Raw genomic sequence first — 15,780 nt, forward strand, 5'->3', positions numbered from 1 at the left:
AGATTTGTAGTTTTTAAGAGAGAAGGTGGTAAGTGGAAGTGTGAGTTGACCACAGGACTGTGGTGGGATTCCTGGGTTCTGCTGAGGGCCTACTTGATGACTATGGTCCACTTGCAGTAATCTTCTAAGTCAAAACATTGATCATGTTTCCTCCTCTTTCTATAACCCAGGCTTGTTCTAGGCACTAACATCTTACGGGCATCTTACTATAGTTTTTTAGCACATCAAAAGTTAGTTATTTTTGCTTATTATGCGTAATGTATATCACTACTTATCATTCATTCTTATTTACTGAGTATCAGACACTGTTTTAGGTACTGGCAGAAGCAATAGTGGAGAAAGCAAGTCTTTGCCCTTGAAGAACTTGTCATCTGTAGCTTAAAAGAGTGAGCCGTCATCTTGGGGAAATTTAGTAAAAAACAATTAAGAATGAAAGTTTTGTATTAAGTACTCAGAACCCGATCACCGAAATTCTCAGAAGAACATGAAGACCCCACGAAAGATGGGGCCCAGCGGAGGAGGTAAGGGGGTGAGGACTGGTGTGAGGAATGCATCATTCTTTCTTTCCCACTAGTTCTGGGCTGACTCCGTGGAATTCGGCCAAGTGCAGCAGACAGGGATAATGTGCTGACATTTTGTCTGCAGTGTCAGAGCAGGGATCCATCATTATCTCCAGAAGAGCATGAATTAATTGACTATCATAACAAAATAGGGTCTGCTCCATCCAGATTCTTAGGATTGTATAAACCCTAGAAGATCAAACTTCCTTTGAACTTATGAATGTGTCCAGAAGGCACAGGCAGGTTGTAAAGGATTTACTGAGTGTCTTTGTTTGATCCCTTTCACTCTGACCTGTTTTAGCCTTTCCTTTTGTTCACCTTCCCCTTTTCTCACTCATTTCCTTCTGCAGGCTGTCTAAAGTCTCCTAGATTCCCTGGCGCAGGAAGCTGCTATCTAATCGGCCATGGACTTCCATGTAAAGGAGGCTTTCCTTTTACTTTAGCTGGGTACACAGAGAAGAGCAGAGGTTGTGTGAGCTGGAGACTCCAGAGAGAGGTTTGGGTCCTTTAGGAATGACCTCACATGTCACAATTTTGTTACAGAAAGCAAAAATGGAGTCCTGTTCACTGGCCCCAGAAGTAAAACTGCAATGTAGTAGACGACTCTGTGCTCTGTTCTTTTGCATTAACACACGGTATGTGCTGTTTGGGAACGGGAATATAGAACGTGACTGGTTTTATTTCGTTGTTACAAGCAGCACTTTCCCATGCCATCTCCCTTTTTGTACAGTAGGTGTCAGCCACACACAGACTTACGTCCACACTGTGCCTGTAGGAAAACAACCCACCCACCCTTTTTCTGGTTAAAAGGATGGATTTCTCCCCATGTTAAGCATACAAAATAATGAGAACAGTCTCTCAGAAGCTGGAAACAGTTATGCTAAGTAGCTGGGAAACGGCTGGCCAAGACACAGATTATGTGAAGAGGGTGCAAATGTGGGGGGACCTGGATTAAGTCTTGTGGGGCTCACTGAGCAGATGTAAAGTGCTGACATCAAGTGAACCTCTAAAAGGTTCAGTTATGACATCAACTCAATAACATATGGCGGGAGCTGGGGGCTTGATCAAAATTTTCTTGCCAAGTATGGTGGTGTACACCTGTGGTTCCAGCATTTGGGAAGCAGAGGCAATAGGATCACCATGAGTTTGAGGCCAGCCTGGGCTACATAGTAAGACCCTGTTTCAAAAAACAAAAACAATAACAAAACAACAAAAGTCTTCTCTTTCAGGAGAAAAATTGAACCATCAACATTACCTATAATAGCCTCGGAAAAACATTCAGTGTAAACCACTGATGTCCTATATGCTTAGTAGATTAAATATCTGGCTTTTGACCTCAGGTAATACACTTCTTTGAGCCTTTTAGCACTGTAATCTTTCAAGCCTTTAAGATAAGGGATGGGGTTAAGCTCAGTGATAGAACTCCTGTGTGACATGTGGAAGGCTGTGAATTTGATGCCAAGTGCCACAAAAATTTTTAAAAATCTTTAGAATAACTACTTTGTCTATTGAAGATACTTGATGAGGGAGGAAAATTAATGTATTGTTCAGAAAAGTTGTAAACTGTAAAGCACAATTTGATTTTAAAATATTTATTTATTTATTTATTTTTGAGAGAGTCTTGCCTTGGGTTCACTATGTAGCCCAGCTTGGCCTTGAACTCACAGAGATCCACCTGTCTCAGCCTCCCAAGTGCTGGGATTATAGATGTGGACCACCATGCCCAGCTGCAAGCACAATTTAAATGTAAAGCAAAATAAGAAAAATTTTAAATGTAATGTAAAATTTTAAAAAAGGGAGAGCCAGGGATTTGGCTCAGTGGCATAAGTGCCTGCCTGGCAAGCACAAGGTCATGAGTTCAATCCCTGGTACCAAAAACAAAAACAAAAAGCATGGGGCTGGGGTTTAACTCAGTGGCACAAGTGCTACCTGGCAAGTATGAGGTTGTGAGTCCAATCCCCAGCACCAAAAAAACCAAAACAAAAACATAAAGGCAAATGTAGAACAGAAGTATGGATAAAAAAGAACAGGACTGCAGGACATGGTGACAGATGCCTGTAATCCCAGCACTCTGTGGGAGACTGAGGCAGAAGCCCAATCTGGTCAATTTAGCAAGACTATGTCTCAAAGTAAAAAGAATTCAGTATTCAAAATTTAATAAGCTTTGATTAATCATTTTCTAGATATATTTACTCTAATGCTTTTTTCTGCCTTGTGTTCAATATTAATCAGATGACACCGTTAGAGTTTATGTTACAAAAGATCCCAGCCTAAAGAGAGGAATATAATGTGAGTAATGGTCCCTTTGGAGGGAGGGAGGGATTGCTTTCCTGGCCTTTACATTGTACCATTTATAGACTGCCATAAGACATTTGTAAATTCCAAGTGTTAAAAAAATAGAAATATTATAATATTTCTATAATAATCTTCAACAACTCACCCTTGCCAGTTGGGTGCATACTATATCCAAAGAATATATTTGATTCAATATTTGCCCTCAGCATCCCAATTCATAACCTGAGAGGACTAAAGCTTACTGGATTGTCAATTTGCACTCATTTTAGTGAGAGACCTCAATTTCATCAGTCACATTTTATTCCATGGTAAAACCATTTAAACCATTTAAATTAGCACCACAAAACATTACGAAAGAACTCATATTTGAGACAATTTGTTTTATCCTTTGATATTGGTATATGAGCAGAAGTCTTCAAATTAGATTGTTTAAATGAATCCATCAAATTTTCCCTCTGTTTTCTAAGGCTGTCAGTAAAGGCAATTCAAAATTTTTTCATTTTCCAGGACTCATTCCCTCCTACAGAGTTTTGTGCTATATATTCCCTGCCATGTCTGTTCTTTTTGTTGAAAATTCCTTACACACCAACCTCTACTTTTATTTATTTATTTTGCTGAGGTTTTCAATTTATTATACCTTGAACCAGAAGAAGGAGAAGGGGCTGAAATCTCAACCTTTGAAACCTCTTAAGCTTTGCTGAGTAATCAAGGAGCAAACTGAAAAGAAGACTGCTGATTGGACTTTACCCCATTCGAAATGCTTTTGCATTTGGTTCAGCCAATGCCATTGAGAATTAAGTATTTATTTGCCTTAAAACCCCAAATCTTTTCGAACCTTTTCCATAAAGTGAGGCTAAATTTCAGTAGTTTGTGATCAGTTTGGAAAATCTTATTTTTTCAGATCCATTTTGAAATAAATAAAAATTGCATAATAGTCAATAATATTGAAGGTAGCGGAGGGGACACGTAAGTAAAGAGGATCAAGACATGATATGTATGTGCACTAATTTCCCACAGTGAATGTGTTTATTGTGTATCGCAAACACACAAATCAGTAAATAATTTATTTTAAAGTTTCAAAATTACTTTAAACTTGTGAGGTTGTCTCTGCTATATTGCGCCAGTTTTTTCTTTCTTTCAAAGTACTTTACAATTAGAAAAAGCACTGCTCTTGTGGAAAAGCAACAGTTTCTGGGTGAAATTCTTCAGGGAAGAGGAGGTACCATACCAGGCAGGTGCTTCCATCATAGAGCTAAATCCCCAACCCTGGTACCATACCAATAAGGTACCGTGTTAGTTGTCTTGTTTTCCAGGTACGTTACTGGAATGGAATCCAGGCCCTTCCACATGTGAGGCAACATCTCCAGCCTAGAAGTATCTCTTAACACCAGTAAATCTGCTTTCTGAGCATTGTAGTGCTGGTCATTCCTCCCATCTCATTCCAAGTAGCATAGATGCAAAAATATGGATGCCAAGTTGTGAACCAGGGACAGAGTAGTCTTCCCCCCTCGTCAAGTCAACTCTAAATAAGGTCAATGGACAGTGAACCTAGCACCTCTTCAGTCTTCATAGCTCACTGTGCCACTAAATGAAACTCTTTGCCATTATTATTATTATTATTATTATTATTATTATTATTATTATTATTCTGCCATTATTATTAATTCTTTCCATCTTCGGGCCCGCCTTGTGGATTCCCCCTATTTTCGAGAAATGGTTTAAGATGATTCCCTACAACCTTCTCTCCTGTATCCTCAAATAATCCATACGTAAATAAAACATAGCCTAGTTTATTTCTGATGACATTAAAAGTCAGTGCACAACTGTTCCCTGCTTCCTAAAGCTCACAAATACTGCGCGATCTGTAATGCAATATTAGCTAAGGAGTTCTCTGGGAGAGGTGAATGTGGAAGGATTTTTATTTCCACTTCGGTATAAGGATAAAGCGATTATTATAAAGAGAAAGGTTTTAATCCATTTTCTCGGCGATGGGCGGGGGGCTCTGTGCTAATATTTAAATTGCGGAGGAGGAGGAGGAGGAGGAGGAGGAGAGGGGACTCAGAATGGAGGAGGTGGGGGCGGAGCCTGGTCAGCAAATAAAACCCTGGCTAAAAGGGAAGGCGTTCGCGGGCGGAGGAGCCGCTTTCCTGCAGCCCGGAGCGATGCAGCCCCACGCGCTGTGAGCCGGGAGATCGACCCGAGCGCGAGGGCGAGAAGCCGGCGAGGAGGAAGAGCAGCTCTGGAGAAGCGGAAGCCGAGCTGGGCAGGGGAAGCCAACCTCAGCAGGTGGGAACCAGACCTAGAGCCACCCGGCCGGGTCCGCGGCTTTGTTTTTCTGCACCAGAAGAAAGCACCTGAGGATTGCCCTTTCCCCATCTCAGTTAGCGAAAACTACTTTTATGCTCCCCTAACGAAAGGACCAAGGGGAGGCCAAGGCAATCCCCGAGAGCTGCGGGGAAATCCAGGCTGTCTTTTTGCACGGACCAGAGCCATCCTGGTTTCAAGGAACCCTTTGGATCCGGAGAATTCCAGCCGGACCCGCGAGACTGCTGTATTTGTACTCTTAATATACATGTCCTCAAGCGACACGGTCCGCATTGGTAAGCACAGGTGACAAGGAAGCCTCGTAGGAATATTTTCAGTTTTCCCTTTTATCCGCTCGTCTGGTTAGGGGTCAGGCGTGGTTCCCGATTTTGGAAAAGGGCATTTAAATCTGAAAAGTCTTCTCTCTGCCTGCATCCTAATATTTACGCGCTGAGAGAGAGGCAGGTTGCATTTGGAGGCTGCAACCCGACTGAGAAAGATGGAAAAAGGAGCGAGGCACCGCAGCAACGCCGAGAAGAACCACCCTGCGGGGGGCGAGTCCCAGGCCGGACCCGGGGCCGACTCCGGAGGGGGCGGGGTGGCCCTGAAGAAGGAGATCGGATTGGTCAGCGCCTGCGGGATCATCGTAGGTGAGTCCTGGCCTTGCAGCCTGCCCTTGGGGACCCTCTCTGGGGTGCGCCGGGGCGTGAACGCCTCTAAAGCTCCAGTTTGTCTATCTCTTATAACCCATCTCCACGGGTCAAGTTTGAAAAGTGCGGGAAGTGGTCTATGCCTCACATCGGTTCCTCCAAACCGGGTTGCACGGCTCTGTGCATGGAAGGGGAAAAATGCGGGTCACCCGGACCTGGCGGACCGCGCATCCCAGCAGGGGCCGGGAGCTTGTTAAAAATCTAGGTCTCCTGGCTTGTTACTCACAGCTTCCGACTGAGTGGCGTCGGATCCGGGCTCCGGGATTTGTTGTTTTAACTAGCTTTCATGCAGCCATCCTCAGCAGGCTGTGACTTTTAAAGCACGTGTAGCAGATACTTTGTTGTTTAAGGTGATTGGGAGCTACAGGATGTCATAACAATAGCATCAACGTCCACAAGGACAATGCTTTGGGTTTTTATCGCCGTTTCCATCCAGCGCAGCACTTTCCCTGTGTGCAGGCGACAAGGCTGTTATTCCCATTTCACAGGTGAGGAAACCGTGGAAGAAAGAGAGGGCAGATTGTGCTCTTCTGTGATGAGAAGTTTGCAGTTTCTCTAGTTGCCTAGTAAAATCTCCGTGACTCTTAACACCCTGGAAAGACCCTCCTGGGAGGGTTTTAGAATCAGAGTAACCAGAATGGGGCAAGGAAGAGGGGCTGACAGGTAAACGTGTCCAACGTGGAGGCTCTGAAGGTGAGGTGCCAGAGCCATCTCGAAGTGCCAGTGCAGGCTGTGCTGATGCCTCCTTCGTCTACACTCTGTGGGGCTGAGATCCCACATACAGCTCTGCCTCAGACAGCAGTGTATCCTCCTCTTGCCTGCGTGTTGGGCAGTGGCTCGTGTCCGCCCTCATTTCAGATGAGAGTTCTGTCTGCTATTTTGGTAGAAGGCCTTTCTTCTTCCCAGAAAAAGGGGTGCAGCACAGGCAGACCCAGAAGTGCTTCTGTGTCATTACTCTCGGAGTTCATCTGTGAAGGCCCCTTGTGTCCTCTGCCCCACGAACCAGTTTCCCTTGATGATGCCATGTTCCACCCATAGCTCTTAGACATTTTGGCATCTGAGCAGCAGTGACACCGGAGAACACCCTTGAAGTCAAATAAAATCAGTAAACAGTATTCAGATAATCCTCTTCACTTCCACACCCAGACTTCAGCAGTTCATGTTATCCCAGTCCCTTTTCAAAACAGAATCCTGCTTCATCTAATTCTCCATGAGAAATTTTCCAGGTACCTACAGTTATAAAAAAATGTAATGTTATTTTTAAAACTGTAGCAATGACCTGAACCTTTCATTACCTTTTTTCATTATACTTTTTTTTCTTTTTGGTATCTCCTTTACTTTACCTCAAACTCTCGGAAAAATGAGATTGGCCAAGTATTCATTATATATAGCACTAGCCAATTTAAAGTCTATAAATAGCCACGAGCCTACTACTTTTCACCAATTCTGCCATAGGGACAGGCTGCTTCCTGCCTTTGGGAAGGTCTCATTCACCGACAGATGTGCAGGTATTTACAGGTAGAGATATATGTATTCTATTTCTTTATATGTATCCTGTATACACATATATTCTATTTCTATATATGTATTCTATTTCTTTAACATTTTTCTAATACTGCGAGTAAATGGGAGTGTTCAGGTGTAAGTACAAATATCAGTGATACAGATGTCACTCCTGAGCCATCTGTGACTTCACCAGCCATACTTCAGTGTGAGGATAGTCTCAAAGCTTCCATGGTGACACTGCAGAATCAAAAATAACAGCTGTGGTATTCTATGAGAAAAAGAGATCCTCAGTTCTGTGATTTCAGAGAGATCAGGATATTTTTCCAGTGTGGGGATCCTTGTAGAATTAATAGGCACTATACTGCCTCCCTCCATTCAAGCTAGGTTGAGAAACAGATCTCCCCTTTAGGATAATATGAGGGCAAAATCCTTTTTGCTCTCCTCCTGCAAGGCTGTTGAGTTGCAGGTATGTTAGGAGCTGCCTTGTCCGCTTCTAAAGTGGTTTCCAACTTGATTCAAGTTCTTTCAAGATCAAATGAAAAAATAGAACTTGTATTTTTCCATGCAGAATTCACTGATCTTGTATTCAATGTCAACACTGTGGAAAAGGAAAATTGAAAGGCAAAAAGGAAATTTCCTAAGTGAATCACATGATAGGTACGAGAAAGTGCCATTTGCTAGAAATCTACCTGAGATAAAACTGACATAGAGGGCTAAGCTGAACTCTGTTTCATGTGTAGGCTTACAATTTTCATTCATAATCATCATAAATAATGAAAAAGAAAGATGGCAAAGTGGCTGGCACTATGGAAACAGAAAATGAAGTAAAAGCCAGATATGGTGGTACGTACTTGAAATATGAGCACTCAGGAGGCTGAAGCAGGAGGATTGCTATGAGTTGAATACCAGCCTGAACCACATAGTGAGATCAAGTCCAGCCTACATAGTAACACCTACTCTCAAAAAACAAAACAAAGGGGCTGGAGATTTAGCTCAGCGGCATAAGCGCCTGCCTTGCAAGCAGGCAGTCGTGAGTTCGATCCCCGGTACCGATAAAAAAAAAAAAAAGAAAAAGACAAAACAAAACAAAGAAACAAACAAAAAAGAACTAATAGAACATTCATATCCTACAGTTACTAATAATCTTATTGGGAGGTGGAATTCATAGGCATTAAGTAGAGAACAATTGAGAATTAGCAGTAGAATTTAGCTGTGTTGAGATCTGGGGAGAGCCAGGGTTAGATGAATGTCTTTCAGGAGACACAAGGAAAAAGTCTCACTAGCAAGCAGATTAATCAACCTTTTAAAGGATGTGGGGGAAATAGGATAGTGAAAATAATTCTGGGAAATTTTTTAAGTGGTTCCTCTGGCAAAAGTTGTTTCCTTTGGGCCAGAGGTGTAGCTCAGTGATAAAGTTCATACTTAGCATGTACATGGCCCTGGGTTCAATCCCTAGTAGCAAAAAAAGAAAAAGTCATGTCTTAATGCACCTCAGAGTCTTTAGTGCTTAACAGAGAGCCTAACATGACACAATTATTCAAATGACGAATGCAGCTGACTCTTGGGCAAGAATCTGAAGATAGTAGTAATAAACATTTTTCAAAAAAAGCTCTTGGGAAGGGGGCTGGGGATTTAGCATAGCGGCATAAGCGCCTGCCTTGCAAGCAGGCAGTCGGGAGTTCAATCCCCGGTACCGAGAAAAAGGAAAAAGGCAAAAAAAAAAAAAAAAAAAAAAGCTCTTGGGAACCTAACTTTAAAAAAAATTGGTTGTTTTGTTTTGAGACAGAATATCACTGCATAGTCCAGTATAGTCTTGAATTCACTGTGTAACCCAGGCTGGCCTTGAACTCTTGGCAGTTCTCCTGCCTCAGCCTTCAGAGTGCTGATAGTATAGGCATGCACCACAAAGTCCAGCCTGGCTTGAAAAATTTTAAACTAAGAATAATTTTATCAACTTGAACAATTATGTAGGTATGTCTTTTTGTTTGTTTATAGTGCTAGGGCTTCATGCATACTAAGCAAGCATTCTACCACTAGGCTACAAGCCAACCTGCTTTTAATTTTTTAATATCACCTTTGTCCTAACCTTACCAGGCTGTTGTTCTCCAGGTACCAGACTAAGGAATCCTTTGGTAGCAAATGAATTTAGATTACACTGTGAGTGTAGGGTCACTTCCAAATCTAAAGTAGGTGTGAAGGACAGCAAAGTTCATTTATGGGTAATACCAAAAACTACTGATGTGTGTGTGTGTGTGTGTGTGTGTGTGTGTGTGGGTGGGTGTGTGTTTTAGTGGGGATTGAACACAGGGCCTTTACACTGAGTCACATTCCATTCCCATCTTTTTTCTTTTTTCTTTTTTTTGAGATAGGTCTTTCAAAGTTGCCAAATTGCCCAAGCTGGGTTTGAATTTTTGATCCTCCTGCCTCAGCCTCACAGAGTGCTGGGATTATAGGTGTGTGACCCCACACCCAAGCCCAAAACTACTGTTTTTTTTTTTTCTTTCTTTCTTTTTTTGTTTTTTGTCTTTTTCTTTTTTATTGGTACCAGGGATCGAACTCACGACTGCCTGCTTGCAAGGCAGGCGCTTATGCCGCTGAGCTAAATCCCCAGCCCCTAAAACTACTGTTAATAGCTGTCATTATTAAATACACATATATATTACATGCCAGGTGTTCCTCCACTTACCTAAGGTACCTTGTATATTTGTCCCTCACAATAACCTCTAGATGTTAGGTATTTATTAGCTCTTTCTACAGATAAGGAAATACAGGCTCAGGGATAAACAACCTGCTGAAGGTCACACAACTGAAGTCTTGGAATCAGGATTCAAACAGAGCCTGCCTAACTACTAACTCTCTCCTATTTCTATTTCCTAAATATATTTTATACTGTAGAGCCTGGGCAGAATTTTGTTTCATTTTGTTTTGTTTTGTGTTTGAGACAAATTCTTGCTGTGTAGCCTAAGCTGGCCTCAAACTCACGATCCTCCAGTGTCAGCCTCCCAAGCTCTGGGATGATCGTGTGCTACCATGCCTGGCAATACTCTTGGTTTGGGGATGGAACTCAGGACCTCGTGCTTGCCAGGCAGGCGCTGTGCCACTGAGCTGTATCCGTAGCTCCTTACTCATTTTTATAGATGAAGTGCTTAACATGATACCACTTTCCCAGAAGAAAAGTTGCTATGCCATCAGCTGAGGGTGGAGGAAGACTGGGCTCTGGAAAATCTCGGGGAGACTAAAGCACTCTCAGGTGCGTTTGGTGCTCACACAAAACCCCTACCACACACACCTGTCCTTTGTGGGCCCTCCTCCTTCCCAGCCTTGTTCGAGCTTCCTGGAGTTTCTGACTGTTAGGTAGCTTTACACCAGTCATGAACGTGCTCAGAAATGAGGCCCAGGGCAAACAAGTCAGCTGCAGAGACTGACTTTTGTTTGTCATCTATCAGGTCATTCTGTTTTCAGCACCCTCTATGCTAATGAAGGAACTTGGTATATTTGCTGCAGGGAAATAGTGGATGCAGGTCTATCTACTAGGCCACTGTCTCCCAATTGAAAAAATTTCTTTTTTTAAAAATCAGATTTTACTGGTATATTTTACATATACATAATGATTGCATTTATCACAGAGAATTTGTACCTGTACGTGATATAACTTGATGTTTTTCCCCATTCCCCTATCCTGCCTTCAATCCCTCCTCCCCTCTCCATTTACAAAAGCATAATTTCTCTTTTTTTTTTCTGTCTTTTTGAGTCAGGGTCTCACTATGCAGATCAGGCTGGCCTTGAACTCACTTTGTAGCTCAGGCTGGCCTCGGACTCGCTGCATTCCTCCAGCCTCAGCCTCCTGAGTGCTGGGATTACAGATGTGAGCCACCATGCCTGGCTAAAAAAAGCACAATTTCTTAAAAGTAGTACCCATTACCTTCTTATTAAATGCCCCTTCCTGTGCTATAAGCTCTTTATACATATTATCTTATTTAATCATGACAACAATCCTATGAAAATAGATATCATAGTTTTCTCATTTTAATGTCTATGTTTTTCTTTCATACTTGGTTGTTTTGTTTGTTTGTTTAGATGGTAATAGGAATAGAGATTGAACCCAGGGCTTTGCACATGCTACACAAGCCCTCTACCACTACACTAACTCCCCAGCTTGTTACCTTATTTTACATATGGGAAAGTTAAGTCACAGTACCAGTAAGTAATTTGCTGAGGTTCACACAAAGGATTATTGAACTCCAAAGATGAAACATTTCTCCATTTCCCTTGTCTAACTGGTAGCCAAGAGGAAAAAGAGGAAGGCTGGAGTATATTCATGGTGGCAGAGAGGCCAAAGAAGATAGCCCTGGAATTGAAATCTAGAAAGACCCTGGATGTCTATACTAAAAATTTAGAAGAAAAACACTTTGTTTAAAAAAAACAAAAACCGTAGATGGGCATGGTGGTACACACCTGTAAACCTAGCACTCAGAGGAAGTCCAGTCCTGTGAAAATGAGGTAGGAAGATTATTGCAAAATTGAGGCCAGCCCAGGCCACAAAGTGAGCTCAAGGCCAGCCTGAACTTCATAGTGAGACCCTGTCTCAAAAAGACAAACGTCTTCCATCAGACAAATGTGGTTTCAGCTATATTAATGTGGTTATAACTATTTTAAAATGGCACTGGGCTAATAAAAAGATTCTAGATCCAAAAGATTTCAGACCATGTGGTCTGTACCACTTTGGAAGATTTTACATTTTAGCCTCCAACATAATGTATTAGCTTCTAATCTCCAATACATTTGTTGGAGGTTGACCAGAGGGAGGAAGTATGAAAATTGGTTCTTTTTTTTTTGGTCTTTTTCGTTTTTATTGGTACCAGGGATGGAACTCACGACTGGCTGCTTGCAAGGCAGGCGCTTATGCCGCTGAGCTAAATCCCCAGCCCCCGAAAATTGGTTCTTAAGTTTATACTTCCATTAAAAGGTGGGGGAGCATTAGGATTTGGTTCATTCAGGATGAAAATATGATTAAAACTTTTATTGTTCTCAAAGAAAACTCTGGGACAGAAGCCAGTTTAGAGACATTTCAAAATAAACATAGCTTAGTGAGTAGGGAAAGGCTACCTACACTCAACAGTGTAATACCTTGGGGCCTAGGAGTTAGCTCAGTGGCTTAAGCGCCTGCCTGGCAAGTGTGAGGTCAAGAGTTCGATCCCTGGTACCAAGGGAAAAAAAAAAAAAAAAACAGTGTAATACCTTGATAAGTAGCAAGCTTTTACTGAATACCTACTGTGTACCAAGTACATAGTACTTGATGTGTATTTTATGAATAATCTCACATGATATACTATTTGGGAAATGAAAGTTTCAAATAGGTAAGTAAGTAGGCAATGCCAGAGCTGCATTCCAGGTCATTAGACTCTAAAGTCACCGGATTTAATGGAATGCTTTACAGCTCATACCAGAGTCCTTGTTGTAGACTTCCTGCTTCCAGGACCTGACAGCTGCTGGAGCAGTTTTAGTTGACACTGCTATGTCAGGGCTACAGCATGTTCCCTCCAAGAGCAGTGGTCTACATATGAGTGACTAGAGAAGACTCTTAAGAGTCTGAAGAAGAATATAATAATCTAGCAGATTAAAAAAATGGTCTAATCCTGTGAAAATGAGGCAGAAGGATTGATTGCAGGTTCAAGCCCAGCCTAGGCAATTTAGCAAGACCGTGTCTCAGCTAGACGTAGTACACACCTGTAATCCCAGCACTTGGATATCTGAGGCAGAAGGCTTATTGCGAGTTTGAGGCCAGCCTGAACTACATTTTTTAAAAAGCCTCATACTGAAATCAAATGATTTTCTCAGAGAGGCTAGCCTCATCCGTACAGCTTTTCTGAATTAAATTTTGAAAAGTGGCATAAGGGTACAGGACTTGGTGGCTGGGATTTCTCAGAGTATACAGGCTACCAAGGTTTTTGTTACCTTTGAGAGTTAATCCATCCGCAGGACAGCCCACACAAAAATTAAGGGAGTGGGAGCGTAACTCAGCTAGAGCATGTGCCTCACATGCGTGACACCAGGGCCAGGGCTCAATTGCCAGCACTGAAAAGGAAAACAAAGAGGCCTCAGGAGTATCTGTTGCTTTTCTCCTTGTTTGCTTGTAACTGTGGGGGAGGGGTGGATTTACAAAAAGTAGCCAGGAGCAAGTTTTTCCAGGAGTAGATTCTGATCTACAGAACATAAGAACTGAACCCAGGGTGCTGGACAGTATCCTCTTTTTTTTTTTTTTTTTTAAGTTTATAGCCCAGGCTAGTCTGAATTGGAACTCATGATCCTCCTATCTCAATCTCCAGAGCGCTGGGATTATAGGCATGTGCCATCATGCCCTACCCACCCTCCCCCTGCTGAGCCAAGAAGAACCATACCTTGATCCTTTCCAGGGCCTGCCTACAGTGAGCTGCCCCATACCCAAGAATGTTGATCTGCAGGCTGCAGTCTGGGATAGAGGTGATCATAAGATTGGAGATTGTTCTATATTTTCACATTCGTCAAACGTATTATAGGCTAGATCTCATGCTGAGCACTGGTGAATTTTATTTCTAAGAAGCAAAATAATCCCTAAGTCTATTTTAAGCTGTTTTATTTATAGAACAAGTGACATTTCAGCTGAAAAGCTTTGTTGATCACATCTTATCTGTCACCCTTTGTCACAGTCACAGTTTTCCCTTTGGTTTGTTCCTGGCTTTAAATATCCACAGCATCAGCAGTGACGTCACTTCTGGAGAGAGGGATCACAGGGTGCCTGAAGACATTCCAGGCAGCTTCACACTGAATGGCACAGATTGCACACAGACAGGCCAGAAAGAACTGTTGGTACAGAATTATAAATGTACTTTTCCCATCTCCATGTGTATTTTAAAGGTGCCTGTTTATACATGTGTGAAGTGCACAGATACTTGAGCTGGTGCTTTAAGAAGTGATTCTGTGTAGGGTAGTTAGTACGCAGATGATGTAGGCACGTCAGATTCGCTTAAGGAGGCATTTGGGTCCTGGTGCTGGAATGAGAAAGCTTAAAATGAAGCTGGGTGTGGTGGTGCAAGCCTTGTTACCTCAGCACTCGGGAGGCCAGCTTCCTTGGCTACTTAGTCTAAGGCCAACCTTTACTACCTACGGAGAGAGACCCTGCCTTGAAGCCCTCTCTGCCTAAAAAGACTAGTAAAAGAGCTTAAAATTAATTTTTCTGTGGTTTGTAGCAGTGTGTTCTACACAGGGAAGACTCATCCATGACACAACAGATGAGGTCAGTGTTTAGGGGTAGTAATGGGTTTGCAGATTGTTTCCCTGAGTAGAATCTATGTAAACTGGAGCAAATTCATGATCAATTTACTTAGCTCTACAGTGGAAGTTTCTGTGGCATATTAAAGCCCCTACTCTGTGGCATATGTTCAATAAATACTAGTTTTTTTCTCTCATAGAGGTCATCACTTCCCATTTACTTTCAACCCACATATGTTAATTCTGGTTCAAAAGTTTAGGCTGGCCTGATCTGGTGATGAGAAGAATTGACCAGTTCTATTCAAGTCTGACCTGTTTAGCAAACAGCCAGCCGCCTTTCCATTTTTCTAGCTCATTTCAGTCTGCTTACTTCAGTATGCTGCCCTATATCCCCTCTTCCAGGAACCTTTCTCTGAACTGCTCCCATCAGTGGCCTTTTCTATTCCTAAATCTTGGTGCACATTGCAATCCCAGTGGTGTGATTTCTGTCCCACCCAGGCTTGTCAGCTCTGTCTGTGCTCTGGTGTCTTCACACAGCTCTTGGAGAGCAGGAAGTGAGTCTTCCACACATTCACATCCCCACAGGGCTAGCCCAGCATATAGGAAGTGCTCAGAAAGCATTCGTTGAATAACAGCAGTCATAGCAAATCAACCAACAGAAATGGTTTTACAACAATGAATATATCTGATACTACTAAACCGTAGACTTTAAAATGGTTGAGATGAATGGCGTGAAGTTGTATATTGGTAGTAGAGCATTTTCCTAGGCTCAAGGCCCAGGGTCCCGTCCCCAGTAATGAAAACAATGACTACGCTGGGTGTGGTGGCACAGTACTTGTGAGGCCAAGGCAGAAAGATTGCTGTGAGTTTGAGGCCAGTCTGGGCTACTTAGTGAGTTCAAACCTGGGCTACTTAGTGAGTTCAAGGCCAGCCTGAGCTTCACAGTGAGACCCTGCTTCAAACAAACAAACAGTAGCAACAATGGAAAGGTTGAGGTGATGAATTTAGTTTTGTGCTTTTAACACAGTAAAAATTTTTAGCTAGGCATGGTGGTGCATGCCTACAATCTAATCAGCTCAGGAAGCCGAGACAGGAGGACTACAAGTTTGAATGTAACCTGGGCAATTTAGCAAGACCCAGTCTCAACATTAAAAATG

General features: G+C 42.5%; 1 protein-coding gene across 2 annotated transcripts in view; it reads left to right on the plus strand.

The window, feature by feature from the left end:
- The first annotated feature begins 4,941 nt into the window (after positions 1–4,941).
- Positions 4,942–15,780, plus strand: part of Slc7a8 (solute carrier family 7 member 8) — a 52,478-nt gene continuing 41,639 nt past the window's right edge. Inside the window, exon 1 of one of the 2 annotated variants that reach the window (XM_063236888.1) lies at positions 4,942–5,809. In XM_063236888.1, coding sequence (XP_063092958.1) covers positions 5,659–5,809 — 151 coding nt within the window. In that variant the 5' untranslated portion in view covers positions 4,942–5,658. The remainder of the gene's footprint in view (positions 5,810–15,780) is intronic. The other variant, XM_003474303.5, reaches the window with a different exon arrangement.

The sequence above is a fragment of the Cavia porcellus genome, unplaced genomic scaffold, assembly GCF_034190915.1.
Source record: "Cavia porcellus strain 051 isolate PalLab524CR breed Dunkin Hartley unplaced genomic scaffold, mCavPor4.1 scaffold_26, whole genome shotgun sequence".
NCBI classification, from domain to species: domain Eukaryota; kingdom Metazoa; phylum Chordata; class Mammalia; order Rodentia; family Caviidae; genus Cavia; species Cavia porcellus.